The 15,910-nt window shown below is 38.5% G+C and overlaps 1 protein-coding gene across 1 annotated transcript in view; it reads right to left on the bottom strand.

Moving 5' to 3' along the window:
• Positions 1–15,691, bottom strand: part of LOC107081855 (neural cell adhesion molecule 1-like) — a 452,491-nt gene extending 436,800 nt beyond the window's left edge. Inside the window, exon 1 of the mRNA XM_015370183.1 lies at positions 15,403–15,691. Within this exon, the coding sequence (XP_015225669.1) occupies positions 15,403–15,454 (52 nt within the window). The 5' untranslated portion in view covers positions 15,455–15,691. The remainder of the gene's footprint in view (positions 1–15,402) is intronic.
• Positions 15,692–15,910: the final 219 nt, after the last annotated feature.

Raw genomic sequence — 15,910 nt, 5'->3', positions numbered from 1 at the left:
AGGGGACTCCAGCTCTTCCTCTAGCATCTCTTTAGTAATGATTTTGAACTGAGGAAACGTATGATGAAGCTTTAAAAAAAATTTTAAATAGTCTTGCCATTTCCTACATCTTTCCATCTCCTGGTCTATTCTACCATCACTCTTGAATAAGACAACAAGATACTTGAACTTCTTTGCTTGAGGCACAGACTGACCCCAACCTGAAAGGGGCAAACCACCTTTGTCCAGAAACCATGGCTCTGATTAGTCTGAGAGGTGTTACCCCTGAATTACAGACTGAGGCTAAAGGTGGCCTTGACCACTAAACACCAACTTCTGATTCTCTTGTAGAGGTCAGATAAATGATTTACACCCACATTGTGTCAAAAATTCTCTGACAATCTCATATCATGGAAACAACTCTGGAAAAACAACACTTCTGCAAACAGCTCAACTTGGAAAACAAACTGTGTTTGACCACATGTGGTAGATCTGTTTTTACTTGTTAAAATACCTAAATACACCCCACTCCATTAAATAGAGTATATATTAAAGTTTTTTTTAGGAGTATATAGCTTTTTAAGACATTTCAAATTATTTATTGATCAGATAAACAAAATGTTTTTATAACTTATAAAAGAAAAATGGATCTGCGACAAGTTCTTGCTTCAGCTAAAAATATGCATTTTATTCCATCTTGAGATGCTTTTAATGGTTGTGTGAACCAGATTAGTTATTCAAATAACGTTTTTTTTTCCAGGTTAAAATACAGGAAAGTGACACGTCTCTGATTTTCAAAGACACATAAAACCATCTGTTTCACCGATGCCAGCCCTGAGGGGCAGTGATGTTGAGAAAGTGACAGTCTATAAATAACAGTGTGCACCGCGCTGAGAGGAAAGAAAGCTGGATCATCGATGCAATTTCTATTCCCAATAAAACCTGTTCTTGTAGTCCTGCAGGCGGTTCAAGGGAGGACATGCGCATCACACTGGGATTCTGTTACACAGTAATGGAGTCGATCATCACCTTGGGCATCCTCGCCAGACTTGGCAACCTCACTTAGAGCTCAGCAGAAAAGTGAAAAAGAGCTACAACGTGTTGCAAGTTGGAACAGCAGGTGTTCTAATGCTGAAAAATCTGGTGGAGTTGGGATTTTGTTTAGGAAAGTCCCAGCAAGCATCTAAATGTCTTCTTTTTTTGAGTAAAAAGCACAGTAAAACAGGTTTTTAAAGATTTCTATTTGAATTTTAGCACATGCATCAAATAAAACCTAGATGATCATTTTTTTAGCAAAAGAATTTCCCGTCAGGTGTGAGAAAAATAAATCATGAATATATTGAAAAGCATCCTAATTGTTGAAAATCTGTGATCCTATGGGCCCGTTTCTCTTTCATAGGGAAACGTGCTGAGGTGCATGGCATCATAAACTATGAAACACAGACATTTTAAATAACATTCTGAAAATATCGTCAAATCAACTCGAAAATCCTTTTAAAAGCCTGTTGACTGAGCAAAGCAGGACTGTGGATGATATATAGAGAAGAAGATTCAAATATCCTTTTTTTTTTTTTTTTTTTATACAACCAGTTCTGTAGAGATATTGTAGAAGATTGTAAAGTGCTGTTGTGTTGGTAAAAATTAAATAGCAAGGCTGCCAATATCCAAGACACTAGTAATTTTATAAGAGACTTTGTCTTAACTGAATAGATTTCCTGTCACTTGTGAGGAGAATTTTTATTATTTTTTGTGTAAATCTCTGCAGCTGCAGTAATCTATGCCATTCTCTTGTGGCCTTGTAATGCCTTTTTTCATGTTTCTGCCTGATACCATCTCTCATCAAAATGATTTAGTTAAAAGAGGAATGAAGACTGCTCAGTCTTTTAAGGTAGCAACGAAATTACTGTACCTTGGGTATAGGATGAATTGTATTTAAAATACTACTATGGGGATTAAAATTGATCACTTCATGTCATGTTCTGAAAGATAAGTACATTTTTTTTTGTTAACAGAATCATAGTCCACTTTAAGGTCCGAGTCAGAGAAATAAAAGTTTTAAACAAACTTCCAGAAAACTGTAAAAGTGCGGAAAGCCCGAGTTCCTTTAAATCAAGACTAAAAACACATTTGTTTAGAATTGCCTTCGATTGTTCTAGTTAAACAGCTCAACTAAAACATATTTTCTTTAGTCCGAGTGTTTTTAATATTCTTTTTTGTTTCTGCATTTTTTAAAAATTTTTATTTTTATTTTTTCCTACTTGCTTTGATTCTGTTTTATCTTCCTGTATTTTAATCATGTAAAGCACTTTGCATTGCCTTTGTACTGAATTGTGCTATACAAATAAATTTGCCTTGCCTTGCCTTGCCTTAAACATTTCTAAAACCCCAATTGAGCCGTTTTGGTAAATTTTGCATTATTTCAGCTATTAGATTAAACCAGCAGATGCACACCTGAGATTACAGCCTCTGTAAAGGAAATCTTAGTAATGAATTAAAGACAATTATACCACCTTATCGAATATCTAATAATTAAAAATTGAAATGTGTACATAATCTCTATTAAACGTGTATTAGGTTTTGTTATTCATGTATTAGAAATACTATTAGAAATGCTCCTCGATTCACAACTTTCAGGACCAGAGACAGATTTCTATCATGGCTTAATATTAAAGAATATATTGTCAAGAACAAAGCAAGCAGATTTCTTTTCTGAAGGTGTTTCGACAGCCATCCAGGAGTCTTAGGCTACGTTCACACTGCAGCCTGAAGTGACCCAATTCCGATTTTTTTGCCCATATGTGACCTGTATCTGATCTTTTTATGACAGTCTGAACGACACAGATCTGATTTTTTCAAATGCGACCCAGGCCACTTGGATATGTGGTCCTGAATCCGATACGTATCTGATCTTTTTAAATGCGACCTGTGTCTGTACGGCCAGGTCGCATTCATCCGACCTAAACGTCATTGATACTTGACAAATGTTACTAAACGTTACTAATCTGCGTCCTACTAAGCGGAGGCGGGAAAAACTAACAACCATGGCGGAAGATAACACAGAGAGCAATCAATGGAGAGAAGGTGAGGTTGCTGACAATTCATATTTGGAAAGATAGCTCGATTCAGACCAAACTCGAAGGGTCTTACCGGAACCGGGGGAGGCTCTTTCTTTTTGATCTTCTTAAAAATATTTCGTTCGTAGTGTGCCTGCTCCTGTTGGAGAAGAACTTAAAGAACGCAATATACGCTGCGGTATTACGAGTCATGTTTACTTCCGCAAACACTGAGGACGCTTGCTACATGTGACGTCATCGCGTCCTCGAGTGCGCATGTGGGACACTTCGGTTGAACGCTTTCAGTTCACACAGTAGATCACATACAAGTCGCATATACTTGGAAGTGTGAACGGACACGCAAAAAAATCCGATTTCACAAAAAAATCGGAATTGAGCATTAAGGCCTGCAGTGTGAACGTAGCCTAAGTCAATTCTGTCAATTCGGACTAGTGCAATCTGTCATGCTCCAACTACAGAGTGCTCTAGTGCGAGCCGACACAACTGCCAAAGACTCCTGGATAGATGTCGAAACATTTTCAGAAAAACTGAGCCAAAGTCCAAGTTCCACCGATTTAAGCCTGTTTTAAAGCAGAATCAGAATTGCTTATACATTTTTTTTTTATGCAAACAAATGGTAATAAAATATAGTTTTTTCAACTAAATAAATAATTTTTGGGGAGGATTGTAAGACTTAAACAATTTAGATGTCCAAATATAACCAATTCAGTTTATTTCTAACATAAAGAATCTAAATATTATATTTGAAAGACTTGTTGTTACATAAAGCATCTTTAATTTGACAAGGGGTTTAAATGTTTCGTATTTTGATCAGATATGTAGGTAAAGACTTCAGATGTTGCGAAGCGACATTCTCACATGCAAACTTGGTGCTAATTGAGTGTTTCCTTCTATAGAACAAGCTGAGCTTCCTCCTCTGTTGTTTATTTTCCTCCACACATTCAGCTCTCCATAGGACGCCGTCAGAGCTCACACAATGAAAAATCACACACAGTTCCCATTCAGGAGCTGATTAACATGCAAAGGCTGGCGATCCTCATCTAACCACCAGAAGGAAAGTGGACAGCCAGCTAAGTCATTTTTAACTTCTGTTGGAACTATCAGCTCTTTTACAACTAAAAGCACTGTGCTACAAGAGGAGAAAATGGATCGAGGAAAACCTGTTTCATTTGTTTTTCAGACCATCTTAACCTTTGCAGTAGTTGTAAACTGTTTTTAGCTTTATAGCTCATCCTATTGTCTAAAATCTGTTTTCCTCATCAATCCACAAACCAGAATTTATAATTAAAAATCATTTTGCCCGTCCATCCGTTGGTAAGTATGTCCATATATTGGCTTTTTTTTTTCAATGGTTGAACAAACTGATCACTCATACATTTTTCTAACATTCATACATCTATTTAGTAATCTTTTTGACACAGTCCCTCTAGATCTGGGCCGTCCCCTCTACAAGGTAGGACGTACCTGGAACACCTCCCAAGGGAGGCATTCAGGAGGCATCCAAAACAGATGTCCAAGCTAACGCAGCCGACTCTCAATGTGAAGCAACTCTATTAAGGACCTCTTCCAGATAACTGAAGTCCTCATCCCATCTCTAAGGGAGGGACTGCGGCCATGATAAGGAGAAAGCTCATTTCAGCCGATTGTATCTAGGATCTCTTGATTTCAGTCGTGATTCCGATTTCATCACCACAAGTGAGGGTAGCAACGTAGACCAATTGGTAAATCGAGATCTTGCATTTTGGCTCAGCTCTCTTCACCAGACCAGCCTGATGAAGGGTTTGTGTTATAGCAACAGTTACATAGATATGTCAGTCGATTAATCTCGCTCATGAACAGGACTGAAAGATACTTGAATTTCTCCACTTGAGGCAAGAACTCTCCTCCGACCTAAAGAGTGTAGAGCCACCTTTTTCTGGTCAGGAACCATGCCCATTGACTTTTAAAAGTTGATTTTAAGCCCAGCTGCTTCACACTTGACTGTGCACAGCCCAAATGCAAGCTGTAGTACTTGGCAAGAGACAGTCAGCATAACTACACCATTCACAAAAAAGCAGGTACAAAATCTGCTAGTCTCCACGCCAGACTCACTTCTGTCCACAAAGTTCATCAAAAGGTCTAGTTATAGAGGGAAGTTGAACATGCGCTGGAAACAAGTCCGACTTAATGTCCTCAATGGAGACCAAAAAAATATGTTTGGCTTGTAGAGCAACCATTAGCCCCCATTAAAGCCCCCCTGACTCCTTATTCCTAGAACAAACCCTACAGAGAACCTTAACAATAAGTATGTTTTAAGTACTTAAATTTGATCTGTTTGTGTTCATAAATGACAAGAAAATAAAAATAAAAAAACCAAAACAAACAGAAAAAAAGTAATGCTAACTATAACCTCATTATCGCATTAAAACTTATGTGTGCATGAAAATCTAATCAACTTTAAAAACCACACAGGGAAGCTAGTGGATCTTGGCTTCAGGATGTGTTGGGATTGCACGTTCCCATCAACCATTTGGTGTGGCAGAGGCAAACGTTGAGAATGCCAATCTCATAAGCCGCGATTTTGGAGAGAATTGTTTCTATCTGTCAGAATAAAGCAGAGCAGATGGGGGGTGCCCCTCTGCAAGTATGTAGATTTGTTGAGAACTTTGGTAGAAAAACATTTGCAATTTGACCCCAATCACTCTGATTAGTAGCTCTACTATCTTGGATGATAACTTATAATCCTTGCTTCATGAATAACACGTAAACCAGTCCTCCACCTTCTACAGTGAATTTTCAGCTGACTAAATTACTTTCCAACCAAGGTACTGCTAGTGCAAAAGCAGAACCTGTACTGAACAGGAATCACAAAAGGGCTTTATTCCATTTGTGTCGTTTTAAAACCATTGTGTGAGTTCTCTCTAAACCCTTCTCTTGTGTCCCAAATTTCCAAGAGCTGGAACATGAGTTTACCTGCACAGAAACAAGCTTTTGCCTCATTTCTCCTGCAAACCAATCCATCAGCTCACCTGTCTAATTTATCAAAGCTGTTCATGACTGCTCTTTCTAATGCCAACAAGCATGTCTGAATGCTAACAGAGTATTTATAAATGGCAATTATACACGCTGCTTTGAGCAGAATCTATTAGCACCAGCTGGGGACCTTAAAACACCAATCAGTGACTGTAAATGCAAACCCTGTTCATACAAGAAAAGAATTCCAAATAGAGCTTGAGCTGCCAATGGAGCAATATTGTCTCTCATTAAAGAAGGATGTAGTTTGAATCCCAGTCGGGCCTTTTCTGCATTCACGACGTTCTCTCTGTAAATCCATTGGTTTTTCCTGGTGTGGTTCCTCCACAGTTAATTTATAGCATTTATGTTCTTTATAATAATTCCTGCTAGATGTAGTTTCTGAAGAGGTTAAAAAAGCCTGATTATGATTTGTTGCAGCTGCAGCAACAGACTGAACCAATGCAACTCAAAGCTGAAACTGTGCTCAAAAGAGTAAATTTAAAGCTTTATCAATTAGGAGTAAAGAGACGAGCATCTTCTCAGTACATCAAATTACACTAATGTGGTAAATCTGTTTCTTGACTCCATTCTAAATTCATTTGTATTTTTCTTTCTTGCTCATGTTCTCACTGCTCTGGCCTATAAAAATAACAATTATCTGCTAAAGACCAAACTCTAATTTGGTTGTGGTGACATAGAATTGGAATTTTATGTGTTTAAATAGGAAAAAAAATTGTCCGATAATCAGTCACCATTACAATAACGCATTGTTCTGTTTTTGAGCTAACCCTAACTGATAAGGTAAATCTTCCACTAACTTTCTCCAGAGACAACAGTCAGAACAAGCTGGGTCTATAAGCTTAGAAAACCTCTTTAAACATTTATCTATCTAACACTAAAGTCAGGTTACTACTAGGGGTGTAAATAATAATCATTTTGTATCGATCCAACAGCCGACCATCTGATGCATCAACACATCCGCAAGAGTAGCGACTGATGTTTTTTTTTTCTCCGGTCTATTTTTATCCATTTCCTCCTGGGCGTAATTCTGACTCCCGTGCTGCGGTGGCGCTAAACCTATTTTGCCCTCCTACCTCGCTTCCTTAAAGGGCTGGTTATACTCCTGCAGCAGTGTGTCACAGTGAGCTTGACGCAACATTTTTGATTTATGCTCAAATTTGAGCGTGGTCTGTGCTACAAGCTGTGGGTCTAAATACGACCGAGGCGGTGAGGAAGTGGGGGCGAGTTTGTCCGACAACGGAGGGACATGATGGCGAACAAGAGCGGGGATGCAGGTGGAAAAAGGGTCCCAGCGGTCTCGGTGACCTCGTTCTTCTAGCGGGTCAAACTTCACGAGTTTTTTTTTCTAATTGCAGTCATAAAAACAAATCAAGCCAGCCTGCTGTCTGCGGCGCTGTCTGTGGTTACCTACAATTTGGGAGAGGTGTAGCAGAGTGTCTGTGGAGGGGGCGGGGGTGTCGACACTCTGCAGCCGAGGTATTGCATTGCACTCATTGCACTAATTTTGTATCAGTATTTTTTGATGCAAGGCCTTTCAGAATCTATAACGCAGGGGCATTATTATTTTTCAGTGAATTAGGTTTTAATAGGCCTAAGTCGAGTAAAAATTTCCACTTGTTACTTGTTTCTTGCTTTGTTTCTAAAATAAAATGCATAACAATATTACAGCTTTCATTGATTTATTTCAATTTTGAAACATTGTCTAGCCTGTAAGGTAAAAAAAAAAAAATTTACCAATTAATCGAATCGAATCGTGGTGTATTCTTCTTGAGTATCGAAAATAATCGAATCGTTGGGTCAGAAATTGATACTGAATCGAATTGCCATGATGGGTGTGATTTACACCCGTAGTTACTACCATGTAAATTCTATGATTTCAAAGTCCTTTTAAAGTAGTTCTAGACTGGAGAAACAACAGTTTTTTACAGCTGTGAGAAGCATAGAATAAAAAAATATCTATTCCTTTGCCAATTGCAATTTGCTGGGTTGCTTAACTAGCACAAAAAACAACTAAAACAAAAAAAGTTGTTTAACTTCACTCTCAAATTTGAAAGATTTCGATACTTAGCCACTCCCATCCTGACCTGCATGCAGTCTAAAAAAAATAAAATAAATAAATACTGCGGTTTAAAACATGAAAAGAGAAAAAAGGAGAGTTTGCAAAGTGTCAAATCCCTTGACGTCTGAAGTTCTTACTTCATTTATAATAAGATCTAGTTCTGAATATTGTGTTGGTACTGAGATCGGTGGTGTGAAATTAGGTGCTCTGTTGCTAAATGTACCAGGTCTGACTACATATATAGTTAACTAGTAAATTTGAGTCTGGTTTGTATCTCTTCAGCTGTCAGTTACTCAATATAAGCAGAATGGTAAAGAGTTATGGTATTCTGTGCAACAGGACTAAAACTATCACTAAATCTGGCAGGTGTTAACATATTTTACTTTACCGCAAAATGAATCAAAATGAAGAAATATTTTACATTTCTTACTTGTAATAGCATAGATTATATAGTAGTTCAACAGTTGCAGAAATAATTTTGCCAGCTTGAAATAGAAAAAGATGTACTGTATTGTATAGATAAGCTGGAATTTTACAATAACTTAGAGTCAAAATGTATGGAGCTCATTTAAGTCATAACCCAGAAAAAAGTTTTTTACCTGTAACTGTTATATACCACTACATTCAGCAGAAAACTCGTACCGATGGTGGTTGGAGGACTTGGTGGCACCCGTGTATTCTTAAATATGCCTTGCATCTGTCAGTGAGCCACAGGTCAGCTGTGCCAACCTACAGTAGTAGCTTGCTCTATCAGTGTGTGAATAACCACAGTAAATGTAGTCAGAAGCATTTTGAATTCCTCTGACTTGAAAAGGCGCTATATAACTACAGGCTATTTGCCCTTTACATTTGACCAAAGCCAACAGGGTGAATCCAAAAGAGATTCCTGGAGAAAAATCGGACAGGGCAAGCTGAAATTATTTGGTTTCAAGAGATTTTTGAATACATACAGGTCTTGGATACACTGGAAATAATATCTCTTCCTTAAAAAAATGAAATCAAAACCGTAAAATTATAAGCAAATGATAAACATAGGAAGAAATCACCAATTTGCAAAGTTGGCACCTTGCCTAAAACAGAAATGTGTGGGTAGAGATTAAGGTTCCGACAATTTTCCCTCCATTTATAAATAAACAAATCATTTATTTACATGCCAAGTGCAGTGTTGTCTGAGCTGTGTTCAACCAGGGGAAAACCACAAGCCTATTTGTTAGCTTTACATTTGCATTATCATATGTAATTTAAAATATTAATGTTTTTTTCTGACGATCCTCTTGCAGATTTGTGTTCAGTTGATTATGGGTTATGTGTTTCACTTTATATTAAAATGTTTCCAGCAGATTGGGTTTGAAATAATCAGAAACTTTTAAAAGAAAAATTAAAACATGAAGCTTCTCGAAATTCTTGTCATCTTGGATTCAACAGCTCCTACTGGAAATATGATGCAATAAGAAGCAATGTTCTGATGCCTCAATTAGCTTTAAAAGAAATATCTAATAATTAATTTATTAATTATGTAGTTTATGCATTTCCTCCTCCTTCCCATGCATAAATAACTTCATGCAGATTGTGAATAAGCTCCCTTACATGAAGCTAAATTTAAGAAGCAACTGCTGAGCAAAGTTTAGGAGATCCAGAATCTAGATTTTTTTTTTTTAAGTACCTTATAATTTTCCCTTGTTTGGCCACTTTTTCCAGCCCTCCAAGTCAAAAATAGACTGTATTATTTTCTTAGTGGCTTTGAACTCACCACAGCAGTTAAAAGTCCCAGATGTTTCGCATTGAAGGAATTGTGCATTTCTCTCCTCTGAAAATGTTAAGTTTTTAACTTCTTCTTGTGAAGGTTAGCCCTGAGCTCAGAGTAAATACAGTGTTTTAAATCTACCGCAGAGGGTCATTAAATGAACTTCAGCATCTGCCTTCGCATCGATTATCTCTTATCTCGGGATTTAAAGCTGCACAGGTTGGTTTTACATCAACACAAGGAGGAAATGGCACAAACGGACATGTTGGGTCAGGTAGAGGGATAATTAACAACTGATAAAAATAAATTTTGAATGCAATTACTGTCAAATCCATAGCATACCACAGCAGCTTCCAATGCAACTCACACATGCTTTTACCATGCATCTATACTGCCAAAAAAGCAGTCACTTCCAGAACATATACCAACTGTATATGTAAACAGATATTTTTCATCGCAGTTGGTTGTTAAGTGTTGCTGTGCAGCAAACGCTGGGTGACTTTAAGCCTTTTTCTGCTTTGGCAGACATCCCTACATTCATTTTCCAGCAGCTGACAGCTCAAGACCATAAACAGCAAAGTGATGGAAAAACCTCTCAACACCTGTACACATCAGCTCACTCAATCAAAAAAATCTAATTTATAACGAAGCATCAGAAGTAATCCTGCAGCAATTCTGTCCAAACCTGTAACTTAAATCTTTAGGCAGGACATATTTTTCACAAAGGGTGTTTTTTTTTTCTAGAACTACCACAAAACAGTTAGTAAAAGTACTTTAGATTGTTCACTGATCACCATGGATATCCTACATAACTCCGATTAACAGAGAGCTTTAAGTCTAGCAGACTGCTAGACTCCCAGGCAACAAAGAGCATTGTCCATGCCCACTCCTAAAATTATCTCTTATTCACCCTGGCAATAATTCAGTTATTTCCTGAGAGGTGTCATGGCCCTGCATTCTAATATATATGGCTATAGCCTCAAAATTCAATTATCGGCAAGCTGCATGAGAAACAGGAAATCAATAAATGTAATTAAATTGCTCAGCCCTCAAAACAGCGAGATGCTGTCATTACCCTTTCAATACACCCCAGCTCCATCAAATCTATCAAATAATGGGATCAATTTATTTGAATTTCTCCCCCTTGCAACAGGGCACAGCCAAGCCACAGAGGTCTAATTATCTCCCTGTTGGTTCGTTTTTTTCCTACTCCTCCAAGGTGGAGCAAATTGCAGGGGATCTAGAATATCTCTGCAGGATCATGAATCATATGGAAAAAATGAACACATCCAGGGTTTACTTGGTAGAGCATGACTGTCTACACAGCATGATGCAAAGGGAGACCCATAGTTGAAGTCTGCAAGTTGCCAAGAAATATTGCTGATCTGTTGATTCTGTATCTTTTTTTTTTTTAATCCAGGAATGATACAGGACTTTAAAATGGAAGATGAAATGTTTTAAAGATAAGTGAGGGTGTAACATGGCTAAATATCTCATGGTAAAAAAATACAGTATGATGTTAACTTTTTTAAATAATAAAGCTGCAACAAACTAACATACTAACAAATATCTTTTGTATTTGTACACTAGAACACCATCCCCCTGTTTCAAAGTAGCCAACATTTTTAGATGATCTCAGGCTTTCAGAAAACCTCTGCAGACCCAGTCCATGGCCGTTTCTCAATATGTGTACTAGTGCGTTCTCATGTGCTTGTGTACTCGAAAAAACATCAGCAGCCTCAACCCTAGCACTGTTCCGATTCCCAAGAATACTAGAACGAGAACAGAAAGGTCCCCGGATGTTGTTCTTGCCCCTCCCTCTTTACCCAGCATGCATCAGAGCAGACTTGTCCGTTCTTAAGATTGACAGCTGCCCCAGCATGCACGGCAGCAGCAGCTTCCAGATTAGCGCTCAAAGAGCTCCGAGTATTAAGGAAAAATATCCCTTTTCTGTTGCCGTTGTTCTATAAAAGTATGTTTTCAGCTCATTATACTTTTAAGTGTCACTATATGGCCCATTTACTGATTTAATGAGTAATTTAAAAAAGTTCTGATGTTTTCAGAGGACCATGGAAACCAGCGGACCTCCAAGGGTAACCTTAGCCCATCTGTAGCAGCCAGTGTGGAAGGTACCGCTGGCTCTGATGGCAAATTTTTTTGTTTTTTTTTTGGCAAAATGTTAAATTAATTTGAGTTTATTTGACTGTGTTAATTATTATTCCCCCACTATATGAAAAAAAAAAGTCAGAATTTATTATTATCTAGAGCAGGCATCCCCAAACTCGGTCCTAGTGGGCCGCTGTCCTGCAGGTTTTAGATGTTTCTCTGCTCCAGCACAGCTGATTTTAATTGATAGTTGATTAACAGGCTTTTGCTCTACTGCAATCATCATAATCAGCTGTGCTAAAGCAGGGAAACCTAAAACCTACAGGACAGCGGCCCTCAAGGACCGAGTTTGGGGATGCCTGATCTAGAGACTATTAATAACAGAAGGTGAAACGCAGCTCCAGACGGCATGTGGTGACGTCTCGAGTACGCTTCCATTCCAATTGACCCAGATTTATGCTGCATGCTACCGTTCTCCCCAAGTCCATAATTTCCTGTGTTCTTGTCAATAAAATACTTGGCGAGAGCACCAGTTGGTACTCAGGTTCCTGTGAATTGAAAAACAGCCCATGTCTGTGAGGTTAACTGGTAGGAATGCATCATTTATGGACCTCAACACTGACATCTGCTAATGCTGGTCAATTGTAACAGAAGTAAAAATGGACCCAATACTGAATAATGAGATATACTTTTCCATATTCTTTTTTATGTATCTTTAGGGGAGGGGTTTGGGATTGTGGGCACTGTAACTAAAGCAGAGAAGAAAACATTTATATAAAACATTGTAAGTCGTGTTTATCACCCATAACAGCAATCAGATAATATAAAGTCCATATAGGTTCATTTATATTAAATGGTGTCACAAACACAGAAAACACAAGACTTGTTAAATGAAGCATAATCAAAGCTATGGGGAAGCACGGATACCATTGTGAAGATAATGGCATCGGAATGGAGCCTTGAGGAACCCCACCTATTTCCTCACTCAGCTTTTTAATTGCCAAATGATTCAATGTGACTATGCCTTTTCCCATTTTTGTTTTTAAGTAGGTTTTTGAGAACCTGTATCCTACAGTTATCTTTAAAAATATCATGCCTCTTATCATTTGGTATTCTCTGCCTGACACTGAAAACACCAATGAAACTGTCCGTCGTGACAATTCTTAAGCAACATTGTGATGGGTGTTTTCAAGCAACCTCCAGAAGTTTTGTTGGGACTTATTTAGCACCTGTAATCGGTAAAAAGTCCAAATGACTTGTCCAATTCAATGCAGTCATCACGTTTCAGAGATTTTAATCAGCATCAGAACCTTGGCCAAAAGAGGACCCAGGGTCAGAGTTCATCTTTTCTATTTTCCAGTCTAAAATGGAACTTTTTTTTTTTTTTTTCCTTTTTAGGTTTGTCCTCTATATGAAGAGTAAAGCTATGTTATATAATAATTTAGCATCAGCATACTGCTATTTTTAGACATATTTTTTACAGAGTCAACTTTGTGTAATATGACCAAGCCAGATTCAGCACATCCTGTTATTAAATTCACTCAATTTAGGACTAAATACTGTATAATCTGACTTTAGGTCAAAACACCACCCAGAATATACAGTTTGCCTAATTACGAAAAAGAGGACATTTTTTTATAGCCATCTCCCTATTACATAAGAACTAAATCAATGCACCTACATACGAGTTCATCTAGCAATCAATGAGAGATAAACGAGTACACAGACAGATAACCATATATCAGTTTAGAGAGACCATTAGACCTAACATACATGTTATGGGACTACTGTATGTGAGACAGTGAAGTAACCCACAAATAGATGGTGAGAAAAGGTCATTTAATGCTGAAAGATCTTGTTCCTGGTGGGCTTTAAGCCATTGATGAGTTCAGACTCTTGTTGCAGGTCAACAACTAACGTGCTAAAAAAAATAAAGAACAGAGATGGCAGCTTGATTAAAGTATAACCATATTGGCAAGTCATTGAAATGTAACTCATGTAAGGGTAACGATCGAATGAAGCAAAATTATCTTTTTAAAAAAAGGAATCTGAAATGGTTTTCCACAGAGTTAAACTGAAGTACATGCAGAAGAGAACACATTCAGGAATCATGCCACAGAAACCAGAGGTCAGAATAAACATTAATGTAACCTTTAATGTCCACTTAATTGAATAACAACATCAAACTGCCTTTTTCCTCTCACCAGTGACCCCTGGGGGTCCTCAAACTCCACTTGGAGCCCTGAGCTGCAGTAAGAGAAGGGGGTGGGGAGTAGCAGGGGAGGGTGTTTGACTAGGAGGGGGGGGAGAGGGGTCCCCTGCACTATATAACCATGGGAGCTTTGCAATTGGCTCCTATTGTATACACTGAATGAGCATTGAGTTTCCTTCAATGGATGACGAATTTCTTTCCAACCGCCCAAACTGAAAACTGCGATCAAACCAGTCTGGAGCCGCAGCCAAAGCGCATAGAGAGAGAGAAAAGAACAGCTTCTAAATAGTTTGTAACTTAATTGGAGGAAAAATACATGAATAGTGGTTCTGATATAAAACGATGGCAAATTGTTGTTTGTCTGGACTGCAGGTAGATATGGATACTTCAATCCCAAACTGACGCATTAAAATTTATTTCATTTTATACAAAGCAGAGGATGGTGCAGCACAATCGCAGTTAATTCAGCTGGTAGTTAAGGGTCTAGATGAAACATTTCAAAATATTAAATTGTGGAATTTTGATTATGTTAAACCTGCCTGTAACAAAGCTTCCCCGCGAAAAGAGACACACGCCATCCGTGGCGCGTCTCTAAGAGCCCGTGGGGGGGGTAAAAACAGACCATGGGGACTTTTTGGACAAAACAAACAAACAAAAAAATTAAACAAAAAGAAAAAAAAAGGCTGTAAAGAAGATTTGCAGGCTAAGATGTGGAGCCTATAGTTATAAAACCGATAGCTTTCATTTAAGGAACCACAGAAATGTTCCCCCCTGCGGTCCCTGCCAGCATCTCAGAAAAAAAAACAAAAAAAACAACAACTGAGCTCATAGAAAACCAAGAGATAGATTCAGACTGGGGAAAATAAGCAGTTACTAAAAAGAAAAAAAAGAAATGAAAAACAGTTACAGATAAGAAAACTGTTAAGAAAACAAAAATGTGTCTTTTATGAGAGTCTGCGTCCAACTAGATTGAATTAATGTATCCAAGCTCCATCTGTAAATAGATAAGGGACATTTCTCTTCCTGCAGAAACTTTTTGGGTCTGCCTTGTTTGTGGATGAAATTAGAGCCCCTTGCACCAGCCTCTCTACTCCCTGTCCGGAGTCAGTGCAGCCGGAGGGGGGGCAACCAGAGGATGCTGCTCTGCCTCCAGTCAGAAAACAGCCTGGACTTAATCTCCACACAGCCTATTGTTAGAAACAAGTGCTCTCACCTGCACAGCCGGTGAACAACAGTCCCCAGAGGATGTCCCTTATCTGAAGCATTGTAATGTCTCACAGATACTCTCCTTGAAGATCTTGTGAGGAGCTTCTGGATGAACAGAAACCAGCCTCTGATGGATTTTGTTTTGGTTGTTTTTTTTTTTCCTCCAGGCACGTAAATAACAGCTGCAACAGGATGGATTTTTGGTCCTTGTCGCTACCCGTGTTCGCGCCGCGGCACAGTGAATGACAGGAGCAACCGAATATCGCACCAACGCGCACAGAGACGCACTGAACGGATACTAGCGCGGATCACTCCGCCCGCCAGGATCAGCACACACACAGAGGGGGCGGGCCGAGCCGAGGCGGCTGCAGCATCCAAACAGGGCGCGCAGCGGCAGCAGATGGTCACAATGATGCTCTCTAATTCCGATTAATAAGATTAGTAATGTGTAAACTTCTGCAAGTTGTCGCATTTTGCGGATTAATTAAAAATGGTTGCAGAGAATGAAGAAAAGA

Source organism: Cyprinodon variegatus, unplaced genomic scaffold, assembly GCF_000732505.1.
Source record: "Cyprinodon variegatus isolate N-32 unplaced genomic scaffold, C_variegatus-1.0 Scaffold43, whole genome shotgun sequence".
Classification (NCBI taxonomy): domain Eukaryota; kingdom Metazoa; phylum Chordata; class Actinopteri; order Cyprinodontiformes; family Cyprinodontidae; genus Cyprinodon; species Cyprinodon variegatus.
Note: the sequence above shows the minus strand (reverse complement) of the source record. Positions and strands in the feature narration are given on the sequence as shown.